The sequence below is a fragment of the Malurus melanocephalus genome, unplaced genomic scaffold, assembly GCF_030028575.1.
Source record: "Malurus melanocephalus ecotype Western Australia unplaced genomic scaffold, MMel_1.1 scaffold_1, whole genome shotgun sequence".
NCBI lineage: Eukaryota > Metazoa > Chordata > Aves > Passeriformes > Maluridae > Malurus > Malurus melanocephalus.
In genome coordinates, this window is record NW_026623233.1 from 9505357 (window position 1) to 9517925 (window position 12569).

At 41.4% G+C, this 12569-nt stretch overlaps 1 protein-coding gene across 4 annotated transcripts in view; it reads right to left on the reverse strand.

The window, feature by feature from the left end:
* The window catches only part of LIMS1 (LIM zinc finger domain containing 1), a 66842-nt gene that overhangs the window by 14760 nt on the left and 39513 nt on the right, over window positions 1–12569 (reverse strand). For 2 of the 4 annotated variants that reach the window (XM_057363867.1, XM_057363859.1), the window contains exon 2: window positions 1570–1729. In XM_057363867.1, coding sequence (XP_057219850.1) covers window positions 1570–1729 — 160 coding nt within the window. Of the gene's footprint in view, window positions 1–1569; window positions 1730–3989; window positions 4263–12569 lie in introns of those variants that run through there. The other 2 variants (XM_057363850.1, XM_057363876.1) reach the window with 2 other exon arrangements.

The following is a 12569-nucleotide window of genomic DNA, read 5'->3' on the forward strand; positions in this document are numbered from 1 at the left end:
GCCACCCATGAAGAAGAGAGAGATTGTAACATTCCTGAACTWTGTCCAAAAGCAGGACTTTCTTTCCACTACAGTCTTCCTGCAACCCCTAGAAGATACAGGCTGCCTAGAGCACAATTTCTCCTTATCTTTAAGGATCATTCAATTTTCTGAAAGAGGTCCCTGGAATGTCTCAATGCTTTTTGAGTCAGCAAAARATTGAATAAAGTATTCATTATTTAGAGAAAATACATTTCATTGGTTTAAGACAATTTTATTAACGTGATTACAAATATTTTAGTTTTGAAACATTCATATCACTTTACATTCGTCTCAGATCTTAACACAGGACTCTCCTGAGTCACCTCAGTATATATTAACATTGTAATGCAACTTGTTAAGTATCTCRGGGGGTATTCTTTTGTTTGTATTTAATTAATTCTGCCTTGCAGCTCACCTTTTGATGTCTTATGGAACATCAGATTTACTGATTTACTACAATTTGTGCAACATTATTCCTAGAGCCTTTTGATCCTCGAAGTGAGAAAAAGCAWATCCCCAAGAATCCCCTTAGCCACTCTCTTTTGCAATCCACACTTCTCCSTCAGCCTCTTCTCAACACCGTGTAACATGGCTCTGTAAAATTARAAATGCTTCTATGGAAGATGAACCATTGTGCTCTTACCAAAGGAYGAAACCTGTATGTGAGTGAACAGAATTTTCTTTTTACACACTGCTCACCTCCCTTTYCAGATCATCATATGACACAAATCCTGCAACTGCTACCCTAAGTTGGACTGTAAGCTACTTGAGCAGGGCCTTATCTGACAGTAATTCCCTGTCTCATACAATCCATTGTTCCCTATACCAATCACTTTGCATTTTATGAACCTGTCTAGAGCTTTCACTAAAGCCACTTTGTGCTGAGCCATGTTCTGAATCCCCGTGATAGTGGAATGTAAAAGAAAATGACACCTACGCCAAAATACCCATCTGAGCTGAGGTCAATCAACCTGGAGCTGAGAAATATGAATGGGACCAAGTTTTAACCCTTGAAAGTGTGTCAAGAACGGATAATTTCGAATGYTCTGTACTGTTAAACTGAAGAGATRATCTTACACTGGCCCAGTCTGGTTTGGATCTCAGCATGMTGACATACAGATCATCTCTTTTCCCATGCCACTCACTCAACTCAACATTAACCTCCTATGGACCACAGGATGATGGGATTTCCCTCTGTATGACTTTGTCATCTAAGAAATACGTTTTCTCTGTATTTCTTGTATGAAAATCAGACTCACAAATTTCAGGTAAAAAATCTGCACTGAGAAAAATATCTCCAGCAGTTTTCTTCTCAGCACTGACAGCATTAGACTCCACATTTAAGTAAGGTTATATACACTGATGCCCTCCAAATTAGCACAGAAATGCTTCTGGGTGTTTTCTCCCTTTACTGGGCATACTCTTTCAGAGCCCAGTTCCTCCCATGGGACTTTCCAGGCTATCCATCTGCCTGTAGCTACTTCTGCTGTGGGAATGAAGGCTCAGGATGGGGGCTGGGGAGATGGAGGGGTCCTCTGCCCTGCTTACCTCGTAGAAGAGCCCTTCGGGGAACTGCTGGAAGCACTGGGCGCAGACAAAGCACTGCTCGTGGTACAGCTCACCGTTGCTGTTGACAATTTTCTCGGCAGGAGCAAAGCCCCCCCTGCAGCGCTCGCAGATGGCGTTTGCAAGTGCATTCGCCATGTTGCTGTCATTAAAAAGAAAAAATAAAGAAAATTAGCCTAAATACACAACAACACTGGTTGTGGGTCTTCCCTCCCCCACACCAGGCCAAACTGTATCAACCTAATGCTAAGCTGCTCAACACAAGTTTTTCAATGAACTTCATGGCTTGTGGCATCTCCTCAGAAATAAAACTACCACTTCTCGCTGCTCCCTAACTCTTTAGAAACAAAATACCTGCAATGAATTCTAATTAGTTAAAAACCTCAAACAGAAATGTTGTCACTACAGGCACATTTACAGGCTTTTTATGATGAGAAAAGACAGGCAATTTGAAGTACCACAAAAATTATGAAATACATTAAAATTACTGAAAAGGGCAAATATTAACAATGATTGAGGACCAGCATCACATAGGAAAACTTAAATGATTAATTGTAAACAAATTCCTAATTCTAATATATATATATATATATATATATATATATATATATATATATATAATAGCCTAAGTTCAGAGCTCTAAATAACGTGAAAGACTATGCAGGATCTAGTCTAGCAGATAATAACAAAAACCAGAGTAGTTAAATTATTATCCCTTATTCAAGCTCTGCATGGCTTGAATTAATTTTACAAATTTAGTTTGAAGTCATGGGAYTTTTGATTGGCTTGTTAGGGTTTATCTCAGGGAGCTCAGTTCATGATGTACCAGCTCATAGCCCACTCCAGGGCCAAGGGAGAGGGTGGGAATCCTCTGGCTGCCCCACTGTGACTCACACAAAGGCCAACATAAGCTGTCAAACCCTTGCCAGGGATGCAAAGAAACACTGAAATAGCAACCCTGGTTGCTTCCCAAAGGTAYAGGACAAAAAAAATGGCAGTGTGGTAGCTGTCCACATCTGTGGAAGACAGTACAGCTGTGTTTCAGTTAATTAAGGSCAGAAAAAGGCTCTTTGCAAACAGTTTTCCTTTGCAAACATGTTCTTACTCATATCTTGACTCTCAAAGCCATGCCTTTCAATATCACCCCTCTGCCCTAATACCCTGTGGGAGCAGAGGGCAAATATAGGGCAATGGTCCGGTTTCTTTACAATCAGGTCTGGGCTAACAAAAGCACTGACTCAAACATCTGTCTGGAAAGTTATAAAGCAAGTGACATTATTTTAAACACATGTGCATGCATGTATACATTTTGATACAGCTATCATGCTGTGGCTCTAAGTGTAGAGMCCGCAGTTCTCTGCAAGATGCCAAGACTTCCTTCTTATCCCTTCAAGGGGATAAATCCTCTGTGCTCCCAGCATGTTCAATAGCAATTGAATTCATTCCTTGCACACCATTCAAAGGAGCAAGCTAACACCTAGCACGTGGTTCAAAATGGAATGTGTTTTATCTATTTCTTACGCTGTCTCACAGAAGGGCCCTACGCAAGGTCACATCTGACATGTTATTATTAGCTGGCACTTTTTTTTTCCTTTCTCTCAAGATCTTCGCAGGCAAGGAAAACGGTAACTGCAATCCAAATATCCACTGCCCTCACAGTGAAACAAGTGGGTAAATTTCACATGAAGATCAGATGCAAGATGGTGTAACCCACACATAACAGACAATCCTATGGACAAACTGCAGTGACGATACACATAAACTGTGATCAGCTATAAAGCTCGCCAATGGTCCTCATGGACTGTGTATGCTTTCTGTGGGGCAAAACCTCAGTCCATTTCCCCATCCTCCTTATCAACCTAAATGAAGAATAATCACAAGAGAAACTGGGATCTTTTATCATCACTTCAGCACTGCTCAAGCATTAAGGATGTTAAGCATTGCCATGCATGAAGGATAATCCAAGCAAAAACATGAAGCAAAGTTCAAAACCAAATGAAAAAGTAAAGTTTTCCTCTTTAGGAAAGAAAACGTGCTTCACCTTGAAACACATATATGTAAAACTAGTAAAGTATGTAATACTTCCGCAATGAAGCAGTTTATCCATTTKCCCAGAATAACTGGCAAACAATCTGAAGGCAGAGAGACTACTTTACAAATTCCAACCCCATTTTTACTGCTGATAAAAAATTCTGGCACAATAAATGATGAAATTTAAAGTAACAATTCAAATTTTAGTTGACAGATACAACTGGCAATGTTTCAAGCAGAACAGTGGCAAAGGTTGGATGAGAGAACAGCTTGGACAGCCTACTCAGATCTCAGATAATAAAATACATTATATACAATATACCAGTAATGTCACTGCAGTTACACCCCGAAGCTGAACAGAATGAACTTACAATCTTGCATAAAAGTCACAAAACTCTTTGTAGAGTTTTATTTCACTGTGCCTACGYTGCAATTTTGACACTGGTTTCTCGCCTTCATTTCCTGCAGAGTTGTGAGCATCAGGAGTGACCTTGTACGCAACCTCTTCATCCTCTGGGATGGGAAACGGCTGAGCTCTGCGTTGGAAATCCATCTTGCTCCAATTGTTTTCCCAGGTGTATATATTCTGTGCTTATACTGCAAAGAATCTGTAGGCAAAGTCTGAAAAACAATATGCTGGACTTCCCCTTGTTCCCAGCGCAGTGATTTACTTTCAAAGCTCCGTGTCATGTAGCTGGAGCTACTCAGCACCCTGCTAGAGCTTCAAGTTAAAAGTTCAGCGGCGGGGCTGCGAGCCTGTCAGGCTCAGATTTACTGAGGCTGGCTGTGCACAGAGAACACTCCCCTGCCAGATCCTCATGTAAACGCGGATGCTGGAAAGGGTCCCTGCTGCCAGCTGCTGACAGAAGCTGCCCAGGAGAGCTGCGGAGTAACCTGTGTGAGCAAATAAGTTCACCACCAAACTTGTCTGCAGCTACTTTTTACTAAGGGCGGTGGTGGCAGATTCCAACAATATTTTATCATGGGCAAACTACCAGTGGCAGTGTAAAGCAGGAAGAGAAGGGTCCTGTCTCCAGGTAAAAATTACTTTAATGCTACAGCATCTTAATTACATTGTAAAAATGGCCTTTAATGTTCCACTTGTGTTTTCTATATCATATGTGCTGAATTTATCTATAGGTGTCTTTCCTCTTGTTAGTACTTCAGACAAGGAGGTGGTACAGACACATAGTTCAGTTTCTGCTATGCTTCTCAGGCCATTAACTCAACAGCCAGGCATGTCATAATGGACAACATACGAAGAAGGAAAACCGAAGTTTTATTTCCAGTGATGTGYTGCATTTAGAAAAGCTATCCAATGTAAGCACACTAACAGAAGTCAGATTTGCAGCTAATAATTACACTCCTTCAAGCTCTCCCTGCCTGAAGCACAATGCTTGTGGCAGAYGCGGGATACTTGGCTTCCTGCTTTTCTAACTGCAGAAAAGGAATGCTTTTGGGAAGCCCTCCTGAGCAAGTAACTTTTGTGTTGAATTGGCTCAGCTTTGTTAGCAATCATTGGAACTGCAGGACTGCATGCATTTTGTGGTCATGACACACAGAACACTGGTATCTGAAGAATCTGCTAGTCTGTGAGGGGGCATGAGAAAGCAGAGGATGACAAGGAGGAGGTGAGCAATGGGAACAAGTACGGAACTAGAAGATCAGAGAATCACAGAACCATACAGACTGGCAAAGACCTCAAGACCACTGAGTCCAACCATTAATCTAATACTGCCACACTCACTACTAAACCATGTCTCCAAGTGCCACATTTACACATCTTTTAAATACCTCCAAGGACGGTGATTCCACCACTTCCCTAGGCAGTCTGTTGCAGTGTTAGACAACATTTCCATGAAGGCATCTGTCCTGATCTCCAATYCAAACCTCTCCTGGCACAACTTGAGGCCGTTTCCTCTCTTCCTGWCACAGGATATTACAGAAGRTCCAATCAAATAYACCTTCACCTTTCYATGACCTACTACAGAGGATCTGGTTGATGATGTTTTTTGGCCTCATCTCTCACCAGCAGTTGGGACACCTTGCTCAGCAAGCACAGAGCCCACAYGCCACTCTCCATGCAGGCCTGAGCTTGCACACAGCTGCCTTCCCATAGCTCAGCCAATACAGTCCTACACTGCTGCTTCTGCTGACAAATTTGTGTAATGGGTTTGGTCAGTGTCTTCACTTCCCCTCAACAAGAAGCAACCCCCTGTCAAGCTATTCCCCTGTGTAGGTGGRACCCAGGCAGCACTGACCCTGCTTMTTTGCCCATCCGTAGGTGTGATTATTCACCCTATGCCAGAGCTACCAGGAGTCACAAGCTGTAACAGGCTAGGGAGGCTGCACCCTCACCACTGACACAGCCTGGCTGCAGCTCAAGCCCTATTTTTATCTGTCATGGGGCAAGCTCCAGATGAAGCAATGCTCAGGTTGTAGCCCTAGGCCACAAAGTYCTTGCCAGAGCACCACTACAGTCCTGGAACAAAAGGTTTCTGCATTCTCTTGAGCACCAGTGATTAAAATAAGTAGCATCTACAAGCAGATATGCAGGTAGAATGATGCCAKTACTTTGTCGTTTCCCAACACTTTCTGCACAGGTCAATGCTGAGCTTTGGTGGGTACAAAAAACTCCACTGAGATTGACTGTAAAGGACTAAAAACGCTTATTCATCCAGGATTAGTGCAGGTGCACAAAGCCACTAAGATGAGAAACAGCAAGTCAGCCTATCTCCTCCTCTTATCATTGCTTTCTCAACAATTTCCCAACTGTTTTCCTGTATTTTTCCTGTATTTTGTCCTAGATCACAGACAATTCTCCCGGAAGATGCTGCTGCAAATCAAAAGCACCCTGTAGCGTTTTTCTCCTGGTGGACTACTACAATTCTTGCAGCAACCTGAAGTCCACAGGTAACCAATGCAGCTGGAAGCCACTTCTGCTGCCTTGTGTCCTCTTTGGTCAACAGGAAAACATTTGCTTGATTCTTCAGCTACTCTGCAATCTTCCACATGGCTGTAGCAAAGCAAGTAATACCGCAAGTCAGTGCAGTAAGATGTCCATCCTAAAGGTCTGGTTTAATCTTCCTAATTTTTTTCAAGAAGCAGTCCTTCAAAGTAATGGGACTCCATAAGCACAATAAATAGAAGCTGCCTAGTTCTCCTGTCATATTACCATTGCTGCTGGTGGAATGACTCCCAGTGTTCTCCATTAAGCATGAAAGGAGCTTGACAGGAGTTTAAGAAGGGCCTTTATACTACTGAAGCAAAGCACAGATTCTGCTGTGAAGGTATGGTAATCCACAAATCCAGACCAGCTTGCCACCCTTCTCTTTTCTCTCATTTTGCAGGAGGCATGCTGCCAAGATCTGAAATAYGTTGTTAAAAATACACTGCATTTTCATTAGGGAATTCTAGGTTACTCTGAGGTGAAGTTGTCCATGGGGAGTGAGAAGCACGTAAGCAGCAGCAGCAGTTTCCCAAGGGCATTCCTTGAGATATGGGACAAAACATACCAGCCTACTGTTACGGATGCAGCATTATGGAGAAGAGAAAACGGAGAAGTTGAGTTTAACTGGAAAAGACAGGCATGCAAGAAAAATACAGTCTCCTTTTGACACACTGAAGATCTTATCAGAAGCCAAAACTGGGGGCAGGGAAGGTGCTGAAGGAAATGGTAGAAGAGGGAAGAAGTGCCCCATTGTGGTTACCAGAAAGGCTTTGGTAAACAATAGCAAAAATAGCCACGCTGCCTAATCCCTGCTGAAGGACGAGTGCCGCCTCACTCCACGCTGCTTTCTCTGGAGAGCTTTCCAGTCTCACTGCCCTTGCCAGTGGCTGCMAGGGGCAGACAGGGACTCTTACAGAGAAGGCTCGGTGGCCAGCCAAGCCCGCTGAGCATTTCACTCCGTGCCACAAATAGCCGTGCGGAGCAGTCACGGCTCCAAACAAGGTGCTTGGCAAAGGCAGCTGCTGCTTGGCAACCYGTTTGTGCCACCGTGACATATCCCTGCACCGCCGGCGCTGTCGGRAGGCCAAATGGCCCATCGGGACACGCCAGGGGGATGAGTAATCACAGCGCATCCCACACTTYCCCCGTGGCTAAGGGTGGTTTCATTTTAATGATGTATTAACAGATGCTATGCAGTGGCTCTCACACGCAAAATACAGAACAAACTAGAGCAGAAGTCTGGCTGCAAAAGATGCGTGGGCTTGCAATGCCCTGCTCTGATTTCTGCATCAACATTTTAAAGCACTAGTTGACCTTTGTGGGGATTTTTTACTGAAATTAAAAACACTCTTGGGTTCTGGTTGTTGCAATTGCTTATCTCTTAAGCAATAAAATATTTTCTGTGTTAAGCTGGTCTCCTAAGGCAGTTTGAAAGAAGGTATGAATCTTTTCTAYAAGCACATTACAGGCAGGATTTTCACATGTGCTCAGCTCTGCACTAACTACTGTTTATATTAAAAATTATGGAAAACCATCTTGAAACCACTGCAATAAAAACCAGGTGAATTCTGAGTGCTCCTAAAAGTTTCACTCTTTAGTCTTCACCTCAAAATGCACAATTAAGCTTATGCGGTGGGAGTTAAAAAAGGGCAAACAAAAAGGCAATTCTAGTYGTTTCATATACTTCAGTATAAATTTATTCTAGTATAAACATGACCAAAAATGCTTTGGTCTCTGCAAACAGAGAAGATTCACATTCCATCTCTCCATAAGGAAGTAAATATAACTGGAACAGACAGATAAGAGCACCTTCCCACACAATGTTTTATCATTCAAGCACAGTGAAAAAACAGCCTCTGACAGAATTTGTAGAAAGGGAGGCAATACRCAACTACAGCATTTTCCTGTTAGAAGTAATATTTCAGAAAAATATTGTGTTTTCTTCCTGCTGGTTACAAATATTACCAAATAAAGCCATGCTCCATGTAAACCAAGCAATGGCTTCTTCTGTGAACAGATATCTGATACTCTTTAAAAAACCAGTCATCTCTTCCCCCCCCCACTACTATTTTTTTAATCCTGTGCAGATAGGAAAAAGAAAACAACAAATACAGTATCATGTATGAGAAGCTCATGAGCTACAATAATTTTGTGTTGCATGAGACACAGAATATTATTAGCTATTTTTTAAATCTATACCCTGTGTAGTCAACTGTATGTTTATTTCACTATGGTAAATATACTGCATCCAATTCTTCCAACTCTATAAACTTTAAAGATGCATTTGTACTGATGCAGTTCATGTAACATTTACAGCCTCATTTCCAATTTAACAATAATAAAAAAGGTCAACTACTCAATACTACAGGCTGCACATCAAATATCTCGGAGACACTTGCTGTGAAAAGAACCATCTTTTCAAGCCCAAAGAGATAAAATCAGGTCCATCAAGCTCCAAAAACCTCACAGGACAAGAGGAACCAACTTCGAGTTGCAYGAAGGGAGGTTTAGATTGGAYATTAAGAMRYTTTTTTCATGCAAAGGGGTGTCAAGCATTGGAACAGGCTGCTCAGGGAAGTGCTGGAGTCACCATCCCTGAAAYTATTTAAGAGACACGTAGATGTGGCACTTGGGGGAATAGTTTAGTGGTGGACTTGGTAGTGTTGGGTTATGGGTTGGACTTGATAATCTTAAGAGGTCATTACAATCTGAATGATTCCATGATTTTAAAATGATGCAGTAACACATTTCTCTTTAGGGTAACAGTTTCCTAGCACCAATATTAGTTCATGTCATCTGTCACTGACATTCACCAAAAATCCTYCACTGAATCCTCAGCATAATGGCAAATGCCAGCCTTTGATTCTGCCTGCACCATCTGCCCGCACTATGTGGAACCAATGTTTTGACAAGCTGAACACCGTGRCCTGAGCAGCTCATCCAGGAGCTATAATTAATACTATGACTCAACATAACACAACAGCAGTCAAGAAATACTTCCAGTACATCCATGCAGCTCCTTGTAGGGCAGAGAGAACTGCAACACCAGGCTTCCCARCTCACAGCAACATCCTTATTATAGTCATGTCCCCACTGAACACACCATGCTAAGTACTGACCTTCATSACATACATCTTTTACATTACCTTATTAATATTAATCTACACTTCCAGAAATGTAACTTCTTCTTCCCTTCATTAGTTTGTGCTTCTATTCTATATGAGGAAGAGCAAAGCTTTTCATTGCCTGAATTAATTCCTTTTGAGCAGAATTACAATGTGTTAAAGAAAATATCTCCTCAGCTGTTCCTCTTCTCTCACACACATAATTAATTGTAATTATTAGTCACTCCAGGTTTTGGTTTCACATTTTTCTCTTCCTACATTCACTACAGCATCACCAGGYTTCAAAACCCACAGAGGATGGCAGACAGCTGAGCCATCTGCAGTTAACACTGCAGCATGAAATAACAGCCTTAATATTCAACAACCAAGAGAACAACCAGAAGCAGTTTATRTTCCTAAGACTCAAAAGTGAGTAATGTATCGACAAATAAAGCTAATGCAAAATAGCACTGCTTTCCTACTTCATTATGACAGTCTTAACATTTAGGGTAATGCAAACTGAAGGTCTTCATCTTGTACTTTATATTTATTAGCTATTCAATGCTAGTAGCAGACCTTTCAAGTAARCGTGAACAAATTTCAGTAGCAGTTTATAGAAAGCAAGACTTCCATGCATTTTTCTAGCAGAAGGTTTGGCAACAATTGCCAGCTTTTTTTTAAGTAATGGTTTCCGTCTCAATCCATCTGACTAATCCTCAATGAGTAAAGMAGCAGTGGACAGTTACAGCATCTATTACAAAACTTGGGAGGGAAGAAGATGTACAAGTTACCCATCATAACAACATATTGCTGGGATCATTCRAAAGAGCAGCACTCTTTTTGCTTGACAGAGCAGAAGCAAAGGAAAAAGGGAAGATGACACGGGCTTGTRCTTTTAATCAGAGGGCTTTGAGACCTGCCAAGCCTCCTTCTGCTTTGCTACATACCATGGAGAAGTGGGTGCAATCTGAGSAGCTGGTAGCTTTAGCAAGCAACATAGTTTAAAACTAAGCAACTACCTGTGCACTTCAGGCAAAATTCATTATCAGCAACTTGGTAGCTCATGGAGTTAYCCTACTCTGAAGCTGCAGTGCTAAAATGTCTTTTTAAAAAGTATATATATATATTAGGAACAGCTTCCTAAAGTGTCAGAAATACAAGGTATGCTTCACTTCAGTTTCTGAAGTCAGTGAGAAGAAACGTACAAAACAAAAACTGAAAAGCCAAATATTGAACAGGACAAATACCGTCCAATGCAAACTTCCTGTACTGGAATAAGGGGACCAATCAGGGCAGCTTTGAGTCACAACTCCGAGTGGGAGTCCAGTAGTTGCATAGAAACAGAGTTCAAAAGGTAGACTCAYCTCCGGATCAAGAACTTTATGATCTATGAAGAGCATGGCATGCATGGATTTAACATGCTAGAAAAGACAAACATCATTTCGCATTTGCTCTACCTTTGTCCACTCATTCCTTGCTGGAACAGCTTGAATGTTTTGAATCTTTCATTTTAAAAAGCACAGCTAAGAAAAGCTGCCAGGTGTTGCTATCTGTGTCTGCCAGCATGTTACTTCCTTTGAGGCTGATAGTAAAAGATCTTTAATCCATTTTCTTCTAGCTCTGTCATGGCCATTAGGGAAGCCAGAAACAGCGGAAAAGCTACATGGAAATATGTCACAAAAGTCAGAAACCAAATTTCGCTTCTTGGACAAAAATCTCCAAAAGATCAGAAAGGTTCATCTATAAAGGCACATCACAAGATGATTTACAATCTGTTGGTAAAATTGAGCAATTTAATCAAAAAACATTGCTCACAGAGCATTATATATGAGGCTATCATTTCAGAATTCTACCAGGAACTACCTAAAAYGAGAAATTTCTAAAAAGCTGGCAGATACAAAGAAGAAAACTGAAAAATGGCAGCCTAAAGCTGCTATGACAAATCAAGCAAAGGAAAAAAATAACACATAAACATGTGTACTACAGCATCATATAATACACATGAAAACTCAGTGCAATGAGTGATTTGGTAAACGTCCCGAGATTGCTGGGTGCAAAACCAGAGGAGTTAATYGAAGGGAAAAACACTGAACGCCACAAACTCTGTAGAAGTCCCTGAGCCACAGCTGGTGGCAAGCTGGGGTTACTACCAAGCGCAATCCCATAAAAGGCCCAGTCTTTCCTTCTACCTCTCTTCATAGGCATCAGCCTTTGGCTATTGTCACAAGCAACATACTTGGCAAGATGGAGCTGTTCCCACGCCTGAAGAGCATCATGTAAAAGGCTCACGGTCCTCTCAAGGACACTGTCTTAGCTTTGTGTTTCCTAGAACAGATCACAGACCTCAGGAAAACAAAAAATATGCAGAAAGAAAATTCAAACTTACAACCTTTAAACTTCTCCTAGATACCTGCAAGTTGGTAACTTTTACTAAGTGGAAATGTTGGCATCATTTGATTTTTCTCTTCTGTGTGTAAATTCACTTCAGTGTGACAGACTGCATTCAAAAGACAGCTTAATTATAATGAAGAATAATAAGCAATCACAGTACATTTTCTTTAGAGAACACCTCTGATTAGGTGTCATCAGGACACATGAAAATAATAGCAAAAGAAAAGAAATGTATAATTTACCTTTAGTCAGCTAAACCTGTAAATAAGAGCCATGAAAATCCTAATTGCTATAATCATTGAAGTTTAACTGTTAAAATCATAGATTTAAGAGGAAAAGTAATTATTGCTTGGGTTGACATTACACAAGCAGCTATCCCCGGTCATTTGCAGTCACAGGAGGTGATAGTCCGGGTGAGCAAGTCAAACAAAATCACTTCGTTGTTCTGCAATTCAGGAGACAAGAGGTGAGAGAGAAGGCAAGAAAAAAAAGGGTGTGTTCCTCCG